Here is a 27,080-nt window from a genome sequence, read left to right as displayed (position 1 = left end):
CTGATGCTGTAGCTAAAACTCCAGTACTTTGGCCATCTGATGTGAAGAACTGACTCATTTGAAAAGACCCTGATGCTGGGAAAGACTGAGAGTGGGAAGAGAAGGGGATAACAGAGGATGAGATGGTTGGATGGCATCACCAATTCAATGAACATGCTGCTGCTGCTGCTAAGTCACTTCAGTCGTGTCTGACTCTGTGGGACCCCATAGATGGCAGCCCACCAGGCTCCTCTGTCCCTGGGATTCTCCAGGCAGGAATACTGGAGTGGGTTGCCATTTCCTTCTCCAATGCATGCTAAGTTGCTTCAGTGGTGTCCGACTCTGTGCAACCCTATGGACAGCAGCCCACCAGGCTCCTCTGACCATGGGATTCTCTAGGCAAGAATACTGGAGTGGGTTGCCATTTCCTTCTCCACAATGAACATGAACATGAGTTTGAGTCAACTCCGGGAATTGGTGATGGACAGGGAGGCCTGGCGTGCTGCAGTCCATGGTGTCACAAAGAGTTGGATGTGACTGAGCGGCTGAACTGAACTAAATCGAGGCCCAGCGAGTTCACAGCACAGAGTCAAAAACTGCCTGCTGCCCCCTGAATAGCTTCTTCAGCATCCTCCATCCCTCAACCCTATGGCCACCCAAAGACACACAATCCAAATTTTCTTTCCAATACATCTGGCTTCTTGGAGCATAGCACAGCTCAACTTTGAAAGCTCTGATGAGTGACGAATATGCAAGGGACCTCTTAATGTTTTTTCTTAACTTTTCTTAACTCAGCTTTAAAATTTTTTGAGGTTAAAAAGAAGTATAAAAGAATAAACAATAAAAAGTTATGATTCCTGCTGAGCCTGAACTCTTAGTTCCTCTCACCAGCAGTAACCACTGACAGTTTCTATGTCTCAGTCTCTTTCTCTGCACGCACATGCGCGCGCGCACACACACACACACACACACACAATATGCATTTATTTACATATTCCACTTTCCATCCCTTTGTTTTCGCATGCATGAGAGCAATTTAGCAAAATTCTTTGGGAGTTTCTTCTAGCTAAGTATAATGGATTGAAAAGAGCCCAGTAAAATGAAAGAAAGTAAAGGAATTTTAAAAAAAGGATAAACCCATAAGGATAAAGAGAATAGGAGAGGATATGAATACAGAGAGGCGATAACAAAATTGTGAAAGCTGGAAAAGGATGAAGATAAGAAGTAACTGACTTAACAGAGCCGAGAAACCTACACCAGCCCTGGGAGGGAAGGAGGGATGAAGCAACAGAAAGCAAGGTGATGTTCTCTGATGACAAGCTGAGGAACGCAAGCTACCCCTAAAGTGGGAAGCTTTTTAACTGAGTTGACTGGTGGTAAATTGATAAAGAGACTCAGTTAGACCTCCAGGTACCCAGCAGATGGGAGGTTGCAGGGGCTGAATCAAGAGGTGTGAATTCCAGGATTTCCAGCACAGCTGGGAGCAGGTGGAGGTACTGTACTGAGCAGAAGGATTAAGTGGAAGTCTATGATCTGAGCAAAAGCACTCCCAACCCCTTACTCTGTTGTTGTTGGTGTTCAGTCGCTATGTCGTGTCTGACTCTTTGCAACCCCATGGAATGCAGCCTGCCAGGCTCCTCCATCCATGGGATTTTCCAGACAAGAATACTGGAGTGGGTTGCCATTGCCTTCTCCAAAGGATCTTCTCGACCCAGGGATCAAACCCGCGTCTCCTGCATTGGAAGGTGGATTCTTTACTGCTGAGCCACCAGAGAAGCCCCCTTCCCCGATTAGAGTTCACAAAGCTGGCTGCCAGCTTCATACCATAACCAGGAATCTGGAAGGTTCTCTACATAAATAGATAAGCCCAAGGGAAAAATCCTATGGATACTGATATATGAGAATTCCCCCATGAATGGCTGGATCCCAGGCCACTCTGGCAAACATAGCTCTCCATCAGCTTTCTAGCACCTGAGTCTTAAATATGAACATCAGACATTTGAGCAAAGGCTCTTACGTGAAAAAGATTTTTATGTAAACATGACATAGAAATAAAACAAAAATAAACTGGAGGAAATAACATAAGGAGCAGAAGTAAACTTTTTAAACACTGCAAGGACAAAATATCCCTGAAACAAGAACAAGAGAGTACATAAAAAAGAAGTATTCTTTTTTTATATAAATGGAGATTAAAAATAAGCTTTGAAAATTTTTACATAGAATTACAGAAATAAAAACTCAATAGAAGGATTAGAAGATAAAAGGTAAGGGAACCTCTTAGTAAGTATGGAAGTAAAGTACATGCAATTCTAGACTGAAGATACTTGTAGAGTACCCAGCACCATGAACAACAACAAAAAGTCCTATCATGGCTCATCATCATGAATTTTCCAAACAGCAAGAATAAGAGAAATAAGGCAGAAACAGACAGTGGACTGGGAGGCAGGAACACACAGTGGATACCATAAGAAGTTTTACTACTTAAATTTCTTTGTATTTCAGCTTAATATCAAATTCAATATCTCATCATTTGACGCATATGGAGACTATGACATGGGAATTTAAACAATTTGACCAAAGCACAAAGCTAATAAATGACAAAACTGGGTTTCAAACCCAGGCAGTCAGAATCCTGCAAACACTAATAACTATATGCTCTGGACAAAACACACTAAAACTACTTCCTGAAGTCTCAGCAAACGAAAAAAGGTTGGGATTTGAAAGTTGGAAGTCAGTCCCTCCTCTCCCCCATTCCTCCCTTTTCTTTTTTTCCTGATTTGCCCTGAGGATGGCTACAGCTGCCCAACAGTGGCAAGCAGGTCAGTGGAAAGGCAGCTGAAACTGAAAGCCCCATATTTCTGGCAAGAAGAACCAGGATGACAGAAATTGATGAGGAATCCCAGAAAGAGGAGAGTCAGAGAAGGAAAATACCAAATTCCATGTTTAAACTCCGCTCAGGTTTCTACCTGACCCTGAATCATGCATGCACTGGACCCACTGAAAGCACTTTCTAACTAAGAACTGACCCAAGAGCTGAGCCCCTGCCCACTGCAAGCAACTAACCAAGATGACTGCCTGCTAGAAGAAAAAGATCAACACTCTTTAAAGCAATCTAATGACTCCAGTTTCTACAACATAACATCACAACGTCCAGTGATGCAAGCTAAGTCATTTCAGTCATGTCTAACTCTTTGCAACCCTATGGACCAGAGCCCACCAGGCTCCTCTATCCATGAGATACTCCAAGCCAGAATACTGGAGTGGGTTGCCATGCCCTCCTCCAGGGGATCTTCCTGACCCAGGGATTGAACCCATGTGTCTTATGTCTCCTGCATTGGCAGGTGGGTTCTTCACTACTAGTGCCAACTGGGAAGCCATGATGTCCAGGGTACAAGCCAAACACCACTTGACACAGGCACTCAGGAAAACGTGACATGTCAACTCCAAGATAGCCAGATGTTGAAATTTCCAGGCAAGAATTTTAAAACAGATATTATAATTTTATATTTATCTTTATGAAGAAAAATATGCTTGTAATGAATGAAAAAATGGGAAATCTCAACTGAGAAACAGAAGGTATATAAAAAAGAACCAAACCCAGGCCACCTAGCTTAAAAGGTTATATTCTCAATGTTTAAACTAGAGCTCTCTTACTATTAAGTATTACATACCAGGTCCTCAGTAAAGGTTGGCTATCATTATGATCAGCCTTTTAAACAATGACACTGGAAGCCATAAGATAATGGAGCAATGCTTTAAAAGTCTGAAGGAATATAATTTATAGTTTTCAATTTAGAAGTCTCTAACCAAATAGCCATCAAGTGTGAGACTAGAATAAAAATAATTGCAAAATCTTAAAAATCTATCTCCCAAGTTCTCTTTTTTGGGATGGATCTGTTGGAATAAGTGATTCATTCAAATGAGTAAGTAAACCAGGAGAAAGGAGGACTGGGGCTTTAACAAAGCAGAGAAGTGAAGTGAATTTCATGCTGAAAGGAAGCTTCTGGATACCAGCTGAGCTGGTATTCTGGTGCAGCAAGCTGAGATCAATATGTCCAGACTGAAGCAGGAGGGCAGAGACCCCGGGGTAGACAACTCAAAACACACGAGCACACACATGTACACAAACACACATACACAAAAGAGAACTGATAACATTACCTGAATTGTTTGACCATATTGAGAGTAATTTTATAGCTCTGGCAGAAAATGTGTGAATTAGGAGGTAATGATTAATTCCAGAGGGAAAAAAAGTCATACAAAAAAAGGTAAATATGATCATAGTATATCATTTGATTTAGCTGAAAACTATATTTTCATAGCAGTAAGTACTACTTTGATAAAAATTAAGATATAAAAAATAAAACAATACAGCTTGGATATAATCTAATCCCTCAATAGTATGTATAAACCTACTATACCTTTTTTTTTTTTTAATTATGAAATAATTGGAAGGATCCAAGAAAGTATAGCAAATAATACAAATAGACAGTTACAGATACAAGTGAAGTCTCCTGAGTACAAGTACGCACGTGTGCATGCTAAGTCACTTCAGTCATGTTCAACTCTTTGCGACCCTACAAACTGTAGTCCACCAGGCTCCTCTGTCCATGGGTTTTTCCAAGCCAGAATACTGGAGTGGGTTGCTGTGCCCTCCTCCAGGGGATCTTCCCGACCCAGGGATTGAACCTGAGTCTCCTGCATTGGCAGGTGGGTTCCTTACCACTAGCACCGTCTAGGAAGCCCGAGTAGAAGTGCAGACTTGCTATAATCTCATTTTGTTTGCTTTCTTCCCAGAAGTAACCACCATCCTAAGTTTGGTGCTTATTCTTTCCAGCATGTTTTTATATCACTACATGTGATTCTTCCCATAAACAATGCAGAATTGTTTTGCATGTTTTCAAATTTCCAGTCAATGTGCTAATCTGCGTGTTTTCTTTAACACTTTTTTTTACACTAGTTTAACACTATTAAACTCAATAGTGTTCTGAGATTCACCCATATTGATACATGCGGCTTTAGTTCATTCATTTTAATTGCTATCTTATATTCCAATGTGACTACATCACAACTCATTTATCCATCTCATGCTTATGAACGTTTAACCCGTTTCTAGCTTTATTTACTATTACAAATGTTTGTCTCTCTCATGCATGTGTGTGAGTTTCTGGAGAAGTGGAATTTTGGGGTCATCAGCAAGAACATTTTTGAGATATTTCCAAAGTTCTCTTCAAACTGGTTTAAATCCATTTAGACTCTGACTAATATTGTTTACCCAGAGTTTTGATCCTTGCCAATCACATTAAAGAAAATTGGAAAAAAGAAAACTTTTAAAGTATTTTTGAAATGTAAAATCTTTCAACCTTAAGATGTCTCTTGTAATTTGACATTCCCTTCTGGTTCTTCTGCACTTCCTTTATTTTTTAGAAGTCTTGACCGCCTGCTGTCTAAGAAAGAGGACAAATCCCAGCATCTCTCACCTTGCGATCCATTCAGCAGTGCCCTCAAATAGGTCTGGGGTGATGATGTTGGTCAACGAAGCTACCGAGGCAGCACAGTACGCACTTCTGGAAGGACAGAAATAGAGGGGCAAGTGTCACACTCTCAGAAAGAGCTCAAACAGGCTCACTGAACTTCTTGGGTGCATTGCTCTCTGCCTCATAAGCTGTAATCACCACCTGTCCTCACTCCTGTCCTCACTCTGGTCTCCAACCAGGAGCTCTGACATTCCATTTGGATCAAATTCCTCACAGCATGGTCTCAGAGAAAGAACATGACATTCTATTCTCCCTACCTCCACATAGTCAAATCTCTACACCAGACAAAATAACAGCCGTATCAATTTATGTCAACAGTGAATTCAGCTCTTCTTTCAAAGATCTACAATGGCTCCCAAAATTCCATGCTGTCGTTCAGGTATTTCTGAGATGCTCATTCATTCAGCTGTCAAGACTGTTCTTAGATCCAGGACGTGCCATGATTATGGCATGGACACATTAAAGGTTAACCGTATTTCTTTCAAACAGACAACCTCCAAAGCAGGCTGCCAGACCACATGGCTGCGTAGACCAAGCAAGAGGGACCAGAATAGATGAGCTACTCAGATCCATTCCTTAGACTTCTAGAGCGAGAAAAGAGTTTTGATTTCAAGCACTCCTCCAGTACACACACACACACACACACTTTAAATAGAAAAAAGAACATATCCTACTTGATTTAGAATAATTCTTGCCATTCTATCCTGCCAGCCCTAATTCTTCTCAGGACACATTTTATTTCAGCTTCTCCCTCTAGTATAGAACACATCTACAAACTGTCTTTTCTTTTCCACTATGGGCTTCCCAGGTGGCCCTAGTGGTAAAGAACCCGCCTGCCAATGCAGAAGATGCAACAGACACAGGTTCGATTCCTGGGTAGGGAAGATCTCCTGAAATAGGAAATGGCAACTCAATCCAGCATTCTTGCCTGCAGAATCCCATGGACAGAGGAGCCTGGCAGGCTATACAATTCATGGGATTGCAAAGAGTCAGACACGACTGAAGCGACTTAGCACATGGTCTTTTCAAACATCCAACATCCCAGTTTCATTTTATGTTGAAGACAAACCTGTTTGTTCTAATTTTCTTTCAAGATCCTTTATCTAAGGGCTCCTAAGGAATATAAAAGAAGAGTCGAGCTTCCATATTGTTCTATATGGACATAATACTAAGTCAAGCATACTGAAGCATTCCAGTGAGCTGCAGGTATTATTCCCCCAGCATTTTAATCAGCCTGCTCACACTGGCCAAAGGCACAGCAGAGGCTGAGTTAAACCAGCAGGCATGAGAAGCATGCAAGAGTCTTTTCTGCCAACTGTTATCATCTACCATAAGCTAACTTCGAAAGTCTGACCTAACTCCTCTCAGGCCTTGAGTCTCACAAAGGGGTTCAAAAGTGTTTGCTCTTGAATGTGAATATAACCTCTGAGGTAGGGAGGCAGTCGGCAGTGTGGTCTGTTTCATAAACGGAAGACCTCAGATCTGCTGCCAGATCTCACACTGAGACAATGAGTGAACAAAATACACTTTTCCTGAGCATCAGCTTCCTCTGTCCCTCTATCCAGTCACTGTATCTCTCAAATTTGTTAACTACCCTCTATCCTCCTGCTGTCACCCGAATCCAAGTCATCCTTAATCTGGGTCAGTTTCCTGTCCAGTCTTCTTCCCTCCAGCCTTGAAACCAGAGGATTTTCACTAAAACACCATAATGCACTCACTTGTTCGTTTTAGCCGCTAAGTCATGTCTTTGCGACCCCATGAACTGTAGCCTGCCAGGCTCCTCTGTCCATGGAATTCTCCAGGCAAGAATAGTGGAGTGGATTGCCATTTTCTTCTCCAGGGGATCTTCCCGACACAGGGATCGAACCCAGGTCTCCTGCATTGGCAGGCGGCTTCCTCACCACTGAGCTACCTGGGAAGCCCAATGTATTCACCATAGAATTTCTAACAAAACACAAATCAGATGATGTCACTCCCTACTTAAAACTTGTCAGTGGCTTCCCGCTACCCTTAAAATAAACTCCAGACTTTTCAAGGAGACTGCAGTGCTCCTCGGGCTGCTCCCAGCCTGGACAGCCAGCTTCATTCTCTGCCTGCCCCACTCTGCACTTCAGCAACACTGACCTCCCCCTTCCCCAAACACACTCTACACTCTGTTGCCAAAACTTTTGTAAATGCTGGGTCCCTATCTTCCCACTACCCTGCCAGAATACTCCAGGCTACATAACCTAGATTAGGAGGTCAGGAATAAATAATTGCTCCTTTCTTAAGAGCTGAGGGGAAAGACGGTGCTGGCTACAAGTTGACTTGGATTAGTGGCAGTCCATGGGAGCTGTGAATGCCTGAGTAAGCTCATCTCAGAAATGAGGAGTTGTGACAGACCTGAAATATCAAGAGATCGGTTCTAACCCAGAAGGAGACAGGCTAGCCTCCAGATGCCACAGAGTCCCCGTCAGCTGCTGCTTCTCTTCAGGTCAAATCCACCTGGCAGCACTCAGGAGCAACTGCTGATGCTCCCAGGCAAAGACAATTCAAGGAAAATCAAGTGAAAAGAGATGGAACTGGGGCACGAGAAATCACGCTGAGCGGGGGAAAGGGACGCAGACTGTAGGCTGCATCCATCGTTCACATCTTTAATCCTCTGTAAATGTAAAGCATGGCTCCAATGGCAGGATGTTACCAGAGGAGGTATATGGTTACAGAGCTCCTCAGAAACAAACCTATTTTATTGGAGGAGCTTCCTTGCATTTGTCTGGCAGATATGAATAAGAACACAGAAGGAAACTGGGACCGGAATGAATAAGTTAGAGAATAATCATATCTGAAAAAGGTAAGTGATGAAATGCCAAAGCTATCTTGCCAGGGTTTGCCTGCTTTCACCTATAATCTCAGGAAACGTTAAAAGGCTACACTTGGAGTATCTGCAGAACAGGATGAAAGTGTAGTGAACAAGAGGGGAAAAACACCCTTTAATTTCTTTCTAAAGATGTCAACACAATACTGCTTCTCCTCAATAGTTATATTGGCTTCACTGGCATCGTGATCAGTTGCTAAGTTGTGTCCAACTCTTTGAGACTCCACAGACTATAGCTCACCAGGCTCCTTTGTCCAGGGAATTTTCCAGGCAATACTGGAATGAGTTGCCATTTCCTCCTCCAGAGGATTTTCCTGACACAGGGATCGAACCCACGTTTCCTGCATCTCCTGTATTGGCAGGTGGATTCCTTACCACTGAGCCACCCAGGACGCCCTCACTGGTATATACAGTGCTAAAAACAAGACAAGAGGCCCCAGAAGGAGTCCCTTATGCTAAACTCCACATCGCCAAACCAAGACTTCATCATGGTTTCTGCCCTCCCAGAAATGGGATCTTCAACCAGTCAGTCAGGAACCATCTGATCAGCACTAGTGAGATGCTCTGCCGGTCGACCCCTGCCGGCCCCTCAAGGAAAGTGGCTTTGCAACGGCCAACCCACGCTTTGGTAAGTGCCTGATGTTACTTCCTTGTCCCGGGCCCCTTCTGCCTCCCGAAGTCTCTCATTGTGCACAGCTCTCCTCAGGCTTCCATCCTATCTGCGAGATGGGATGCTGCCCTATTCTAATCAATTTTTGCTCAAATAAGTTATAAAATTTTTAACATGCCCCTGTTTATCTTTTAACAACAGATACTGGGGTATTGTGATATAGTAAGAAACATATATTTGGTCATTTTGGCACAGAGATCTTAAAACTAGTGGAGTTTCCTGAGTAATGGGGTGAGAGTCTTGTAATTCATAACAAGCCCCGTTCAACCATATCTGAGTTTATATTACCGAGGTGACTCCTGGAGGATGGGGGCTGGCTGCCAGAGGAACCAACCATGGGATCAGAGGGTTGGAACTTTCTGCCCCACTCCCCAGAAGACTGAGTTAGTCACCAACGGCCGATCAGTTAATCAATCATGCCTACAAAATGGCTGTGGCTGCTAAGTCGCTTCAGTCGTGTCCGACTCTGTGTGACCCCATAGACGGCAGCCCACCAGGCTCTCCTGTCCCTGGGATTCTCCAGGCAAGAACATTGGAGTGGGTTGCCATTTCCTTCTCCAATGCATGAAAGTGAAAAGTGAAAGTGAAGATGCTCAGTTGTGTCCGACTCTTAGCGACCCCATGAACTGCAGCCTACCAGGCTGCTCCGTCCACGGGATTTTCCAGGCAAGAGTACTGGAGTGGGGTGCCATTGCCTTCTCCATTACATAATGGAACCTCTATTAAAACACTCTAGATAAAGAAGTTCAGGGAGCTTTTGGGTTGGTGGACGCACCCAAGTGCCTGTCAGGAGGGTGTCACACCCCATCGTCATGGGGACAGAAGTTCTTAGACTCTGGACCTTTCCAGACCTCATCCTATATGTATGCCCCTTCATGTGGCTGTTCATTTGTATCCTTTATGATATCCTGTATAATAAATGGTATTAGAAAAATGGTCTCTGAGCTGTCCTGGAAAATTACTGAACTGAGAAGGGACCCCTGATTTACAAATCAGGCAGAATTGGTTAACCTGGGAACCCACTACTTGTGATTGCTGTCTGAAGTGCAGACAGTCTTGTGGGACTGAGCCCTTAACCTGTGGGGTCGGTGCTAACTCTGGGTACTTACTGTCATTAATATGAGGATAAACACCCCCACATTTCAGGTCAGAGGTGTTATGAGCAGAAAAACAGTTTTTCACATACCCAGGTTTCCAGATACCTAGTCTTATTTTATGGTTTGATCAGACAGGTTACAAATAGACAAAAACCATTCATGAAGGTCTCTGCAGATAAAGGTTATCTCCTTTTATCTGCAATGTGTCCTGTGCTCCACAACCTTCATGGTTTTTCTTGCCCTATACTTTCAAACCAATAAAGCCAGAGTATTTATCTACTCGTGTAGAGGACAACACATTTACAAATAGGCAATAAGATGGCTTTGCTATAAAAACCTCATAACAATTTATTTATCAGACTAAACAATAATAATTTGGTATATATCTCAATGATCCACTGCTTGTGAGAAATGACTAATTAGGTGAATTCCCTAGACATTTTATAGGGAACCTCCTGCCAGGTGAGTAAACGACTTGCCAGGTACATGAGACAATTCTTGAGAAAAAAGGATTATTTTGAACCACCTGGTTCCAATCAGTTAATGCCACAGTTTTTCATAGACTCCACTGGCCCCTAAGGGTTTCTGCACTGCCCAAAGCAGTTCTCATATAAACATTCTCACGCTTTCATCAAATACATTCAGAAAATATTTACTAAGTCCCCACTGGGCCTTCTCCTCCCTTCCCATACCAGAGAGATGAAAGATTATATTACACTATACAGTTACATCCATGGTATATCATCTCATACCAAACAAATGCAAATGTATTTTTCATTTTTAAAACAAAAGTATTTGATTTTGTTTCTGTGTTACTTGTGTTTGGCATCTACATAAAAGAAGTCAAGTGACAATGAGCCCTGATGACATCTGTCCCATTTTTGCAGGGATTATGAACCATGTCACTGACACATCTCTCTGTGTGACATTCAGTGAGACAAGGTGGCGATTTCCTGTGTCCTTCCCCAGGTTTGGCATCTCTGATGGCAGATAAGCCTGAGAATCTGCTGATGCAGCAGCCTGAGAAAAACCCCACTCACCTCACGTCCACCTCACCTCCATCGTGCATGAGAAAAGAGCCATCAGGCTGCTTCAGCGAGTACAAATACTGGAGAAGCTTCTCTCTGAGAAGACGGGGAGGGGATGGTCAGCGCGGTGTCAGCAGACGGGAGCCCAGCTGGGTGTCCGGTGCTGCTGGCTTTGGCTGTACCTGTTAATGACGTCATAGGCCTCCTCGGTGCCAATGATGCACAGTGCGTTGACCGCTGCATACGTGGGTGCAAGGTGTGGGTACTGGCCAGGGCCCCCTCCAAAGCCACCTTCTGGGCTCTGACACAACTCCAGGAACTGACACACGCTAGGTACATGGCCAAATGGAAAAACAAAGACAGCATTAATTCCAAAACACCGAATTCTACCAGAGTCCAGGCCATTCCAAGGCTCCGAAGGCCCAAAGAGAAGATACCCCCCTTCCCACCTAGTGAATATATATTGAATATATCTGCTGCTGCTAAGTCACCTCGGTCGTGTCCAACTCTGTGCGACCCCATAGACGGTAGCCCACCAGGCTCCCCAGTTCCTGGGATTCTCCAGGCAAGAACACTGGAGTGGGTTGCCATTTCCTTCTCCAATGCATGAAAGTGAAAAGTGAAAGTGAAGTCGCTCAGTCGTGCCCAACTCTTAGCAACCCCATGGACTGCAGCCCACCAGGCTCTTCCATCCATGGGAGTTTCCAGGCAAGAGTACTGGAGTGGGTTGCCATTGAATACATCTGTAAAGGACCTAATTCTCTACCCCACCTTGATCAGCTTTGTATGCCCTCCTTTCTGAGCTTTGTAGTTAAGCATTTGCCCAGTTGTGAAGCCAGGAACAGAAGGCCGGGCAGAAACATATAGCCCTTCATAGAACTGGAGTAAGTCTCATGCTTCTTGACCCACTCCTTCCCATACTTTTCTCTCAATTTGCCACCCCAGAGCTATGGAACCAGTCCCTTCTCCTTGCCTTTTGGGTAGCTCCCAGGTTTTGGATTTTGCCTAAATTGTGGTGATGCTCAATTACTTTTTCCCCCACTAACTATGCTGGTCTAGAGCCCTCACATAGGCCTATCAGAAATATCTAAAGAGTTGCCTTCTCACTCTCATTGAAGCCTAAGCCCCAGTGGGCTACTGAAATTTATTCATACCACTGACAAGAACACAACCAGTAACGCTGAAGAAGCTTAAGTTGAACGGTTCTATGAAGACCTACAAGACCTTTTAGAACTAACACCCAAAAAAGATGTCCTTTTCATTATAGGGGACTGCAGTGCAAAAGTAGGAAGTCAAGAAACACCTGGAGTAACAGGCAAATTTGGCCTTGGAGTACAGAATGAAGCAGGACAAAGGCTAATAGAGTTTTGCCAAGAGAACACACTGGTCATAGCAAACATCCTCTTCCAACAACATAAGAGAAGACTCTACACATGGACATCACCAGATGGCCAACACTGAAATCAGATTGATTATATTCTTTGCAGCCAAAGATGGAGAAGTTCTATACAGTCAGCAAAAACAAGACCGGGAGCTGACTGTGGCTCAGATCATGAACTCCTTATTGCCAAATTCAGACTTAAATTGAAGAAAGTAGGGAAAAACCACTAGACCATTCAGGTATGACCTAAATCAAATCCCTTATGACTATACAGTGGAAGTGAGAAATAGACTGAAGGGACTAGATCTGATAGACAGAGTGCCTGATGAACTATGGACGGAGGTTTGTGACACTGTACAGGAGACAGTGATCAAGACCATCCCCATGGAAAAGAAATGCAAAAAGGCAAAATGGTTGTCTGAGGAGGCCTTACAAATAGCTGTGAAAAGAAGAGAAGGGAAAAGCAAAGGAGAAAAGGAAAGATATTCCCATTTGAATGCAGAATTCCAAAGAACAGCAAGGAGAGATAATAAAGCCTTCCTCAGTGATCAATGCAAAGAAATACAGGAAAACAACAGAATGGAAAAGACTAGAGAACTCTTCAAGAAAATTAGAGATACCAAGGGAACATTTCATGCAAAGATGGGCACAATTAAGGACAGAAACAGTATGGACCTAACAGAAGCAGAAGATATTAAGAAGAGGTGGCAAGAATACACAGAAGAACTATACAAAAAAGATCTTCATGACCCAGATAACCATGATGGTGTGATCACTCAACTAGAGCCAGACATCCTGGAATGTGAAGTCAAGTGGGCCTTAGAAAGTATCACTATGAATAAAGCTAGTGGAGGTGATGGAATTCCAGTTGAGCTATTTCAAATCCTGAAAGATGATGCTGTGAAAGTGCTGCACTCAATATGCCAGCAAATTTGGAAAACTCAGCAGTGGCCACAGAACTGGAAAAGGTCAGTTTTCATTCTAATCCCAAAGAAAGGCAATACCAAAGAATGCTCAAACTACCACACATCTGCACTCATCTCACACACTAGTAAAGTAATGCTCAAAATTCTCCAAGCCAGGCTTCAGCAATACGTGAACCATGAACTTCCAGATGTTCAAGCTGGTTTTAGAAAAGGCAGAGGAACCAGAGATCAAATTGCCAACATCTGCTGCATCATCAAAAAAGCAAGAGAGTTCCAGAAAAACATCTATCTATGCTTTTTTGACTATGCCCAAAGCCTTTGACTGTATGGATCACAATAAACTGTGGAAAATTCTGAAAGAGATGGGAATACCAGACCACCTGACCTGCCTCTTGAGAAACCTATATGCAGGTCAGGAAGCAACATGGAACAACAGACTGGTTCCAAATAGGAAAAGGAGTATGTCAAGGCTATATATTGTCACCCTGCTTATTTAACTTATAAGCAGAGTACATCATGAGAAACGTTGGGCTGGAAGAAGCACAAGCTGGAATCAAGATTGCCGGGAGAAATATCAATAACCTCAGATATGCAGATTACACCACCCTTATGGCAGAAAGTGAAGAGGAACTAAAAAGCCTCTTGATGAAAGTGAAAGAGGAGAGTGAAAAAGTTGGCTTAAAGCTCAACATTCAGAAAACGAAGATAACGGCATCTGGTCCCATCACTTCATGGGAAATATATGGGGAAACAACGGAAACAGTGAGAGACTTTATTTTGGGGGGCTCCAAAATCACTGCAGATGGTGATTGCAATCATGAAATTAAAAGACATTTACTCCTTGGAAGGAAAGCTATGACCAACCTAGATAGCATATTAAAAAGCAGAGACAAAGGTCCGTCTAGTCAAGGCTATAGTTTTTCCAGTGGTCATGTATAGCTGTGAGAGTTGGACTGTGAAGAAAGCTGAGCACCAAAAAATTGATGCTTTTGAACTGCGATGTTGGAGAAGACTCTTGAGAGTCCCTTGGACAGCAAGGAGACCAACCAGTCCATCCTAAAGGAGATCAGTCCTGGGTGTTCATTGGAAGGACTGATGCTGAAGCCGAAACTCCAATACTTTGGCCGCCTCATGTGAAGAGTTGACTCATTGGAAAAGACCCCGATGCTGGGAGGGATTGGGGGCAGGAGGAGAAGGGGACGACAGAGGATGAGATGGCTGGATGGCATCACTGACTCGATGGATATGAGTTTGAGTAAACTCCAGGGGTTGGTGCTGGACAGGAAGGCCTGGCGTGCTGTGATTCATGGGGTTGCAAAGAGTTGGACACGACTGAGCGACTGAACTTAACTGAACTGACAAGAAACAAGCTTCCAGTGGAGTCTGCGTCCATGGTTAGGAAAATGAGAGGTGGGCTTCTGCACACTGAGCTCACGGTGGCAGACTTCAGCACTGCCAACTCCTATCACAAGAATGCATGCCAGGGACTTCCCTGATGGTCCAGTGGCTAAGACTCTATGCTTCCAATGCAGGGGGCCCAGGTTTGAACCCCAGTCAGGGAACTAGATCCTGCACACCACAACTAAAGATCAAAGATTGTGTGTGCCACAACTAAGACTTGATGCAGCCTAATAAGCAAATACTTTTCAAAAGACAAAATAAGACAAGAATGTATCCCCAGCTATGGGCTTTTGAAGAATTTTTCAGAAACTCCAGTGTCTTCACTGAGGGAAACTGCTATATTGAGGGTTGGCCTCTAAGCCCTCCCTTCCAAGCATGGTGTCAGTTTGCCCAGAAGTTATCTTCGTGCTTTAGATGAAACCAAGAGACCCCCTCTTTGTCAGAAGGTCCTCTAAGTTCATTGGAAAGGAGACCCCAGGAGAGTTCTCAAGCTGTTTCCCCAACATAGCAGGATCCCAGCTTCCTATTAGGACAAGGCCTCAATTAAGAGCATGTGTGTGTGCAAGCTCAACTGCATCCCATTCTTTGTGACCCCATGGATTGTACGTAGCCCTCTAGGCTCCTCTGTCCATGGGATTTTCCAGACAAGAATACTGAGTGAGTTGCTATTTCCTCCTCCAGGGGATCTTCCAGATCTGGGGGTCGAACCTGCATCTCCTGCATTGGCAGGTGGATTCTTTACCACTGTGCCACCTGGGAAGTCCCTAATTTAAGAGAACCAGGGGCAAATCTGAGTCCTTTTAGTGCTCAGACAGCCTTCTTTTCCTGGGCTTTTCCATCTCATTCCTTCTTATCCATGATGCCAAAGAGATCACACAGTCTTCTTGATCTCAACTAAGACATGAGTTAATGACTGCTCTCCCAGGTCGTATTTGATTACTTTTGATTTCAGACCTGCTACATCACCTGGGCAGAGGCAGCCATAGAAACTGCTGCTGATTTCCTAGTAGAGTCCTGAAACTGTCACAGGTTAAAAGCAATACACACTCACTTCATGTTCCACCCACAATTTTACTGTAGGAAACACACAGATTGAAACTAAAGTTGATGATCAGAGAAGGAAGACAATTCTGTGGCATGTTTTTAATAGCCGTTCATTTTTGCAAAGAAAATGAGCTTGTCACTAACATTTCCCAAACCTTCATCAATTCTTATCCTATTTCCCAGAAACAAATGGCAAAGGAACTCCTGGTCTAACAAAAGTTGGCTGCACAAAAAGTTTTCTGTATCACAAAAACAAAATTTTTTGACTGATAGGAAATAGCACATGTTAAAAAAAGAAAAGGAAAAGGAAAAGTCATCTAGTTATCCATTCCCTTCCCCATCTCCCATTACAAAACTACACCAAATGCAATACTCCTGACCCTATAGCCTAAGTCTGGAGTAGGCTGGGATCTGAATGTACCAGAAACATCATTAAATCACCCTTCCATGCCAACTGTCCCCAGCTGACAGGCGACATCTGAGTGACTCTGAGGCTGTGTTGGGGAACTGGGCTCGGCTCTTCTGAACTCGGAGGCACTTCCGAACTACAGAACATTTTGATCCACAGGCTTTCCAACTCGTACCTTAAGGAACTGGCAGACTGACCACGAAGCTACCAGCTGTCGTGGGCACAATGCCGAGCAATTCTGAAAAGCAAAATGTGAATGACACTCTAACTCTTCAAAGGGGGAAAAAAACTTATCTTAGAGACCAGAAACGCACCAACTTAATTTAAAAAATCGCAAGCAGGAAACATTGAGCCAACACCAAGAGGGGCACACTTTGTGAAAAACAAGTATTCATAAATCACTTGTTCGGTCATATGACTAAACAATCTAGTAGATCAATTTTCTTTCAAGTCAGCAAGGCATTTCGTTCTCACTTACGTGACAATTTCCAAGAAAGTAGGAAACTATCTTCTAGATCGGGGTTCTAAATAAACCCCAAATGCGTATATTAGAATCACTGCTGCTGCTGCTGCTAAGTCACTTCAGTCGTGTCCGACTCTGTGCGACCCCACAGACGGCAGCCCACCAGGCTCCTGTCCCTGGGATTCTCCAGGCAAGAACACTGGAGTGGGTTGCCATTTCCTTCTCCAATGCGTGAAAGTGAAAAGTGAAAGTGAAGTCGCTCAGTTGTGTCCTACTCTTCGCGACCCCATGGACTGCAGCCCACCAGGCTCCTCGGCCCATGGGAGTCACTGGAGGGCTAATAAAGAACACAGAGACCCAGACTTGCTGAAGCAGGAAAGAGCTGGGCCTCTGTATTTTTACCAAATGCCCAGGTGATGTGGATATACACAAAGTTTGAATACCACAAGTCTTTGTTGTGTAATTAGAATCACTTTGGGGATGTTTAAAAAAAAAAAAAATCCCAAAGCCCAGGCCACACCTACTAGCAATTAAATCAGAATCGCTAAGGGTCAGCCCAAGCGGCAATAGTTCTAGAAATTCCCCATGTGACTCCAGTGTACAGCCAGGTTTCAGGGCTTCTCTAGCTTGAGTGTATACGGACACCACCCAAGGATCTCGTTGAACTGCAGATCTATTTCAGCAGAACTAGAAGGACCGGAGATTCTGCATGTCTAGCAAGTTCCCAGGTGACGGAGATACTGCTGGTCTGGGGACCACATTTTGGGCAGCAATGTGATACATCTGCTGTATCCAACAGGTAGCCACTAGCCACATGAGGCTATTTACATTTTAATTATATTAATTAAAATGAGCTCCTCAATCACACAAGCTGCACCGCAACTGCTCAATAGCCACATGGGATTAGGGGCTGCCACAAAACATAAAACATTTCCATTGCTTTAGGAAGTTCTATTGGACAATACTGCTCTATCACCCAGCTACTAAGAAGTACATAAAACCTATAAGAGGATCAAGTTCAAAGCAAGAGTATCAACGATTTACTCAGACTTTTAGGGGATGATCAAGGACAGATCTAAAGTGGTTGATTCTGGACATCACTGTCACCAGCGTGGATGAAGGACTTAAAAGCATGCATAGTATGTAAGCAAATATTCAAAACAAGCAGGGAAATCTCTAAGGAGAGGAAGTCCAGAATAATATAAACAAATCAGAAGTCAACAAGAACAAAACAAATGAGGGAGTTCCCTGGTGGTCCAGTGGTTGAGAATCCACCTGCCAATGCACGGGACACGGGTTTGATCCCTGGTCCAGGAGGATCCCGCATGCCTTGCAGCAACTGAGCCTGAGACCCGCAACTATAGATGCCCACATGCCCTAGAGCCCATGCTCCTCAACAAGAGAAGCCACCACAATGAGAAGCCTGAGCACTGCAACGAAGAGTAGCCACTGCTCTCTGCAACTAGAGAAAGCCCGCATGCAGCAATGAAGACCCAGTGCAGCCAAAAATAATAAATAAAGAATAAAACAAATGAAGCAGATATAAGTAGCAAGTAATGTACTCATGGATGGCAGGAGTGGGGGACAAAGTATATAAAGTGGGAAATAACTAGGAACACAGCAGAAAAAGGACCAGAGGTGAGGGTTCATGAGTTGTGAACACTAATGAAAATGCTTCTTAAAAGCATCATAAACACAGTATTGGTCAGAACTGTAACTGGTTCAAGACTCCGTTTTCCAACTCAAAGGAAGTTGAGAACAGAGTTGTAAAAATGTCTCAATACAGAACTGATTCCAACGTTTACTATTACAGAATACCACAGTGAGGGAGCTACCCAGCAAAGTACCTCAAGTATACCAAGGATAGGGCTTCCCTGGTGGCTCAGATGGTAAAGAAACTACCTGCAGTGTGGGAGACCTGGGTTCGATTCCTGGGTCGGGAAGATCCCCTGGAGAAGGGAACAGCTACCCACTCCAGTATTCTGGACTAGAGAATTTCATGGACAGAGGAGCCTGGAGGCTACAGTCCCTGGGGTTGCAAAGAGTTGGACACAACTAAGCGACTTAAAAAATACAAAGGATAATTTCACAAATTTTCAGTAAAGAAACAAAAATTAAAGCTACTCTGTAGCAAGAAGAATTTAGTTTAAAGAAGAATTTAGTTTACACTTAAGAAAAACTAAAGTTGGTTACTTTAGAGCAGAGTTTCACCACTGTGGCACTATTGATACTTTGGGCTGGATGATTCTTTGTTGTAGGGACTGTCCTGTGGAGAACATTCAGTAGCATCCCTGACCTCTCCCTATTAGATGCCAGCAACACCCAGCCAAAAAATGCCCAGAAGACAAAAGAAGACACAAGCTATCTTCACTGAAAGATAAGGAAACAGACGCATTAAATTTAAAATTAAAAGGAGAGATATTTAAGGAGCTATTCAAGGGACAAGCTACTGATAAACTTCCGAAAGGGAAATAACAAAACACTGGCACATGAAAATTTAAATTTAACCTTTGGAAAAACTTTACAAATAGAAAGGTCCTAAAACAATTTTTAAGTTAAAGATAATTCTCAGATCTTATAGAAGCTAAAAGACCTAACTTAACACTGCCAAGGTTTCCCTGTGGTTTTCATTTTACTCCATGTGTTTCATTAAGTAGCTTTCAATAACGAAGCATGGGATTCTCATTTAAAAAATGCTTCCTTCAGTGCTAAAGTCATTAACAAGGCAAATGCACTTCGTGTGGCTCCAAAATATTAATTCATTTGAGGTAAACACACATGTAAATTTATGGATACAATCTCTTAAGAAGAGCACACTTAATTCCTATAAATATATTAGTATTGAATATATTATTCTTGAAATGAATGTATTATTCTTGGAAGGTCTGACACCAGCAGTAAAAGCCTGGCTTTGCTGGCTCCGGTCAGCAGTCACAGGAGCTAACAAAAGTGGTTTGTCCACTAGAGGGACCTCAGCTTGTCACATTGTTCCCAGGACAAATAGAAGCGCAAATGTGAACAAAATAGGAAAGAGAAAGAAACCCATGTGTGTGACTGTGTGTGTGTTGCACACTAGCTCAGGGAGTGGGGAGAGAAGACAGTGGAAAAACACACTCCAGAGCTAAACACACCCTCTATGTCACCTTAACATTTCTATAAAGAAGAAGGAAAAAAAAAAAACCTGACCATATTTTCAAAGCATTTCTTCTCCCTGTGCAAAATAAATAAAAAGGCAATCTCCAAAATTAGGTAGTCTTTTAAAAAAAAAATCCCCATATTTTAATAGAAATCATTAAAATTTCTCAATTTCTTACTAAAAAGAGTTTATCCTCTTATAAGTCAAGCTACTAGGCTCTGTTCATAACAAATATTATTGGCACCTAGAATTAATTGCCTGCTAGGCATAGAACAAAGTTCATTTATTGGAAAGTCTAAGTAATTCTTTAAACGTTTGTTAAATCGATGTTCAGAAGAACCACAGGTAAAGCTTTGAAGGTGGCTGTGAAACAGAAAATTTCAGTCATTAACTATCAAGTGGCTCTTGCAATCAGGACAAATCAGCTTTTAAATTTTAAAACATTCTTTTGATTACAAAGCAATAGATTCATTGTAGAAATTTTAGAAAATGCAAATAAGATTAGAAAAGAAAAAAAAAATTACCTTTAACCCCATCATCTACACAAATAACTCTTATCATGTGTATATATACATCCTTCTGTTTTTTCCTATGTGTAGAACCACCTTTAATTTTAATCTATAAAAAATGAATCTTTAACTACCTTTTTCCATTTAAATCATGAGTATCTCTATTAACACACACATTTTTATATATAAATATAGTACAGTATAGTGAAAGTTGCTCACTCGTGTCCAACTCTTTGCGACCCCATGGACTGTACAGTCCATGGAATTCTCCAGGCCAGAATACTGGAGTGGGTAGCCTTCCCCTTCCCCAGGGGATCTTCCCCAACCCAGGGATGGAACCCAGGTCTCCCGTACTGCAGGCAGATTCTTTACCGTCTGAGCCACCAGTGAAGCCCATATATAAATACACACAATTATGTATATATACAGATTTTTAATTGTGGTACAACTGACACATAACATTATATTAGGTTCAGGTGTACAATGTTATGATTTGATATTTGTATATACTGTGACATGATCATCATAGGCCTACCAAACACCTGCTAACTTTTTAATTTTTAAGTGGCTGCATAATGTTTCACTGTATGTATCATGACATACAGACTTCACCTAAACTTTACACTTATGGCATCCCCAACTGTTGATATTTAGGTTGTTGCCAATTGTTCAGTGTGAAAAGCCCTTCAACGGGGCCCTCTCTTCCTAGCTGATATTGCCACAAAAGCTGCTCCAACATTTATTTCCTCAGAAAAGCTTTACCAATACAACACCATAAAGCACCGAAGAATTGATGCTTTGAAACTGTGGTGTTGGAGAAGACTCTTGAGAGTCCCCTGGACTGCAAGGAGATCAAACCAGTCAATCCTAAAGGAAATCATTCCTGAAAATTCACTGGAAGGACTGATGCTGAAGCTGAAGCTCCAATACTTTGGCCATCTGATGTGAAGAGCTGACTCATTAGAAAAGACCCTGATGCTGGGAAAGACTGAAGGCAGGAGGAGAAGGTGATGACAGAGGATGAGATGGTTGGATGGCATCACTGACTCGATGGACATGAGTTTGAACAAGCTCCAGGAGATGGTGAAGGACAGGGAAGACTGGTATGCTGCAGACCATGGGGTCACAAAGCGTCGGACAGGACTGAGCGACTGAATAACATACAACACCAAGTATACAACCTAGAAAAAATTCAAAATTGATGCTGATCCAAGTTCTTCTACTTCAGGAAGCCCTTTATCATCTTCCCACTTCAGATCACTCGGCATTCGCAGGAGGCCTCCATCCTGCTCCAAACTGCTGATCCTCTAGGGGGCGTCTGTACTTCACTCTCGCCGACTCCTCCCCAGTCTTTTGTCTTCTTTCACATCCGATTTTCCCATTCCATCAATCCTGACTGTGTATGTGAGGGGTGGGGGGAACTTCCCAAACAATCCACAACCCCCAACTGGTATTTCAAAAACACACAGGCCTTTATTTTGACAATTAAATTCCTGTTACTGCAGAAACTGTGTCCAACTCTACATCCAGAGCTAGAAGCAATTCGGCTTGCAGCAGCCCTGTGATGTGGAAGACAATGCATATTTCTCCTCTCCCTCTGAAAGCACTGTACACATCACAAGGGTTAATGGCCTAATTCTTTATTATCTTTCCCATCCACATTCATCACAAGACACCCTGCCCAGGAAGGCAAGAATGAGACGTTATTGTTAAGACGGAATGAATGAGACAATGTGTGGTTCTGTTCTTCTGACCTGACAGCGTGACCCAGGCAGAGGGACTGTGGCCAGGGAGGAGCACGTCTGGCCTCCATGCATCCCGGGACAGCTGCCCCTGTGCGCTGCCAGTAGACAACCCTTTATATGTATATGAAGTGTGAAAGGATGAGGAGCCACAGTAAGGACACCCTCTGCAGAAGCGCTTTGGGAAGAATCTTATTCAATAGTTGCTTAAATCTCTAATCATTAATGAGAAGTTTAGGAAAACGATGTCCTGACATCTGTACACCAAGCTGATAACACATCCACTGCCATCAAGAGCCATAACATCCCCCAGGCATTGGTGAGGAGGAACTTCTGGGCAGGTATTTACGGAAAGCAAAGGCATTTTTGTCCACCGGGTTGCCACACGCTTCCCCACAGAAGCTATTCAAATATATACTGTACTTTCTGGAAAAATCAGGTTTCTCCAGCATTGATGAAGACTTTTCTCAAAGACCAGAGCAAGAGCCCAGAGAAAAGGCCACAGAAGAAACAGAATCCTTCTCTTGGAAGTTCAAAGTCTTATTCTACCCACGAGCACACAACGGGCTTCTCAAGTGGAGGAGTTTCAGGAAGTTACTGGAGGTCAAGAGAAGGGCAACGATTTTCTTTGCAGCACTCTTGGGTTTTTCATTCAAAATAAATAAAACAGAAACTGAACAAAAAGAACCCCCGAACTCAAAACCCAATTTCAGGGGACACCCGGGGTGCCCCAAAGCCAGACTCACTCTGTGGCCACCATCTGGGGGATGGGCTCATCCAGGAGTTCCAGGCTATGCAGGATCCAGTAGCAGAGCCATGGGCGGCTGGCATCCAGACACTGTGAAAGGAGCAGGGCAGAAAACACACCCCTTATTCAGAATCGTTCCAAGACCCTGCTGACAAGGCGACATCTGTCTCCCTCCCAGCCGCCTGGCAAGGAGGAGAAGGGCCACCTCAGAGGGATGAAGGACACTCTTCCTAGAGGCCTTAGCCCGGAGCTGCAGTGACCATATGTGAGCAAAGGACAACGGACAAAGGGGTTTAACCTCAACCCAATGGGTCCTTCCCTGGCAGGCACTGAAAGAAGCCAAGCAGAGGACTTCTCACACGGCAGAAACTCAAGCGCTACTGTTTTCTCGGTGTAGACCCAAGGAGAGCCACAATTACAGGGAAGGATTTCCTGCGTTAACTCGTTTATTGATTTAACAAATATTTAACAAGTATCTCCTCATGCCCAGCACTAGCGGCACAAGAGTGAATAAAATTCAGTTCCTTCTCTTGAGGTGCTTGGGTTAGAATGTGTGCGCTTATCTGTAGAGGAAGAGGGCATTAGACAGACACAGAAGTACAAGTGTCTTTCTGGAATAAGGCAGAACAAAACAAGTACATACACAGAGCTAGATAAATGCTACAATGGACACATGGGAGAAACTGGTTAATTCTGCCTGAGCAGTTGGAAAATGTTTCCAAAGGTGACCTGTGAACAGGTCTTGATCTTAATTCAAGCCATAAATATTAAAGCATTCAAGCCTAGGCGGGCTGGTAGCATTATTGCCCCAGTTTTATGAATCTGAAGTGTATAAATGGTGTATAAATGAGATCCAGAGAGATGAACTTTTTCCAGATGACAAAGACAGTAAATGTAAGAGACAAGAATCCAGGTTTCTAGACTCTCAATCCAGTGCTCTTTTCATTGGCCTTAGCTGCCCTCTTCATAAACGCACACATAAATATGCTTGCTCACCACCTAGGGGCAGCTGGTGTGCGGACAGAAGATGTTGCTGTGGGTTTCAGTGCTAGCTCCTTCTCCCATTAGCTACGTGGTGGTGGTGGTTTAGTCACTAAGTCATGTCCAACTGTGACGCCCATGGACTGTAGCCTGCCAGGCTCCTCTATCCATGGGATTCCCAGGCAAGAACACTGGAGTCGGTTGCCATTTCCTTCTCCAAGGCATATTCCTGACCCAGGCAACGAACCCACGTCTCCTGCTTGGCAGGTGGATTCTTTACCATTGAGTCCCTTGGGAAGCCCCTCACTAGCTATATGCCTTTGAGAAAATTAATTAATTAATCTTGCTAAGCCTATTTCCTAATCTAGAAAAAGATACTTACCTGCCTCCTGGACTAGCTGTGAGGATTAAATGAGACAATGAATGACAACTTGTAGCACACTATTCGGTGAACTGTTAGCTGTCATGGTATTAACTGTATCAGGACTGACTTGACCCTAACCATCGAGGATTGATTACTGAAAGTCCACAGGCCAGATGTAGCCCAGGGATGTGTTCTATTTGTTCCCTGTAGTGTTTTGTTTAATTAGAATTAGTTGTAACAGCTACAAGTTGAGAGATCCATAGAGAAATCGGAATTTCTGGCTTCATTTGAAAGAACAAGAAGAGATCTGGCAATCCTGGGTCTGCAATGCTGTTTGACAGCAACTGGCAGGAACACAGTAAAAACATGGCCCTCTGGTTTGCCTCAGTTCTGCTCCCCCCACCATCACCCACCACCACAACCAAGCCCACATTCCTGGCTTATGCCACCTGCTTGAGTCTATAGGCCCAAATCCCTGCCATAAATAATCAAATGTGGCCCAAATAAAAAGCAAGTTAAAAGCAGAGTTGCTCTGTGGAAAGTGGGGCAGGAAGACTGCAGCCTCTGGTTCACATTTACCCTCTGCCTGTCACTCAGCCCGTAGTCCCATCACCCTCGCCCTCCACCTCGGCTGCCCTCCCCCGAGCCCCTTCGTGGACCCCGAGGGCTCTAAGGAATATTGACTTAAAATCCACTTCATGTCTGGGCATTTTTACCATGTTAAATTGTAGAGTACTCTCTGGGACTTATATACTGGTGCTTTGGCCAGTAGAGAAATTAGATCTGCTTACAGGGCAATGGGGTGAGGATTAACAGGTGAGGATATCTAGACTGTCTTTGAGCTAATGGTCAAAGAGCATCTAGAAGAATGCACACAAACGCCCCTCAGCCATGATGTGAGTGGAAGGAAGTCCCCCCGCCCCGAGCTGGGGGCTCCAGTGGCTCTGAGCAGGGGGAGAACTAGAGGAGCTCCAGTTCTGTCCTTTCAAAAGTAGGCATCCCAGCTATGTGGGGCCAGGCGGCTGTGCACCCAGATTGTACCAGAGCCACGGGGACAGTGAGTGAATCTGCAACAGGTCAAGCTCATACATGCCTTTTACATCCCAACAGAAAAAAAGAAAAGAAAGATTAAGGCAGATAATCTGGAAGAGAGAGCTCCTGGGCAAGGCGTTTACCTCATAGGCATCTGTCAGCTGTCGGAGGCCTCTTTTCAGATAATGGAAGTGCTTCTCTCTCTGCAAAATAAGCCTGGGAAGACAAAGAGCTTTAGTAAAACCACTCTCACAGCCCCTGCTTCCCCCAGTACAGAACACACGTGTGCACATGGGCACACCCGCACACTCACACACACACTCTCACCTTCTGGTCACCCCCCACAGTCAATGAGCAGAAAACAGCAACATGTTCAGCTCCCCGGGGCACCTACACTGGAGAAAAGAGGCCAGCCTCTGAATGCCCCTCAAGTGTCTGGAAATCATGCTGATGAATGTTTGAGGGGATCCTCTCCCTTGGGGCTGGTAGCTTTGGGCGAGAAACACCACCATAAGCACACTTAGCCAGGCAGAAGAAACTACCCAGGAGGCTCCTCCGGGGTCCAGCTGAGAACAGATACGTTGCGGCACCCCATCCTGAGCCTCGCCACGTCCCTGACTTGGTTCACCTCTACCATTCCAGTCATTTCTTCTGGGCTCACTTCTCTGAAGTCTGAGGTTTGTACTCTGCCTGCCCCTCACTCATCCGTCCGTTACTGTGCTAAGTCACTTCAGTCGTGTCCGACTCTGTGACCCCATGGACCATAGTCCACCAGGCTCCTCTGTCCATGGGATTCTCCAAGCATGCATACTGGAGTGGGTTGCCGTGCCCTCCTCCAGGGGATCTTCCCAACCCAGGGGTCAAACTCGCGTCTCTCATGTCTCCTGCACTGGCGGGCAGGTTCTTTACCACTGGCACACCTGGGAAGCCCTCGGTCTATTATCCCCTCCCCACATCCCACCTCCACGCGCTGCCCCACAGTCCCAGCTGGAGGATCATGTCTGCATGCTGCAGCCAGCCGCTCTCCTTGCCCTGATGTCAGCAGCACTGGCTCTAAGACGGACTGTGTCCGCCGTGACCACCTGCACAGGCAGGCAAAGGGCAGGGTGGGGGGGGTTGCTTTTTGCTGGGTCTTACAGAAGGGGTCTGTCTGTGTGGTCACAGAAGGAAAGAAAAAAGGAAAGAATTTGAGACATTCACTGTGCTTGCTGATTCCAGAAAAGAAACGAAAGAAGAAGCATTCTCTTCCCTAGGTATTCAATTCAACAATTGTTTATTGAACTCCCACGGTACTGAGCACAGAATAAGTAGTCTTTACTTCAAAAAGGCTTCCAGTTCAGTACTGGAAATGAGATAAGGACATAAGTTACAAGATGATGAAAAAAATGGGTAGGTTTCATAAAGAAAAAACATTTAAAATGTTACTGAAGCTCTAAAGTGGCTGGGGTAGGCATCTCATTCAGAAAGAAATGATCAGGGGAGGCTGCATGAACAGGTGGAACTTGAAGTGGGGGCCCTGGAAGAAGGAGAATGTTTTACAGGTAGAGGAGAAGAGGAGGTGAGGCGATGGTGGGAAGACATCAGTTCAGCCAGAAGGAAGAGAAACAAAAGGAACCAAACCAGGGCCATCTTTTAGTGATGGTGGAAGAGTCTTTGGCTGTACTGTCAAATAGCAACAAGTCACATGTGGGTACTGAGCACTTGCAATGTGGCTACTGTAACTGAGCAACTAAATTTTAAACTTTATTAATAATTTTAGTTAATTTACGTTTAAATGGC

The 27,080-nt window shown here is 44.0% G+C and overlaps 1 protein-coding gene across 1 annotated transcript in view; it reads right to left on the bottom strand.

Annotated features, from left to right (window-relative positions):
• Positions 1-27,080, bottom strand: part of FNTB (farnesyltransferase, CAAX box, beta) — an 85,504-nt gene that overhangs the window by 17,504 nt on the left and 40,920 nt on the right. Inside the window, exons 3-7 of the mRNA XM_043472292.1 lie at positions 25,445-25,517; positions 22,923-23,014; positions 11,348-11,494; positions 11,178-11,261; positions 5,460-5,546 (exon numbers count right to left, since the gene is read on the bottom strand). Coding sequence (XP_043328227.1) covers positions 5,460-5,546; positions 11,178-11,261; positions 11,348-11,494; positions 22,923-23,014; positions 25,445-25,517 — 483 coding nt within the window. The remainder of the gene's footprint in view (positions 1-5,459; positions 5,547-11,177; positions 11,262-11,347; positions 11,495-22,922; positions 23,015-25,444; positions 25,518-27,080) is intronic.

This window comes from Cervus canadensis, chromosome 6 (assembly GCF_019320065.1).
Source record: "Cervus canadensis isolate Bull #8, Minnesota chromosome 6, ASM1932006v1, whole genome shotgun sequence".
In the NCBI taxonomy this organism is placed as follows: domain Eukaryota; kingdom Metazoa; phylum Chordata; class Mammalia; order Artiodactyla; family Cervidae; genus Cervus; species Cervus canadensis.
This window is presented reverse-complemented; position numbering and strand designations above follow the sequence as displayed.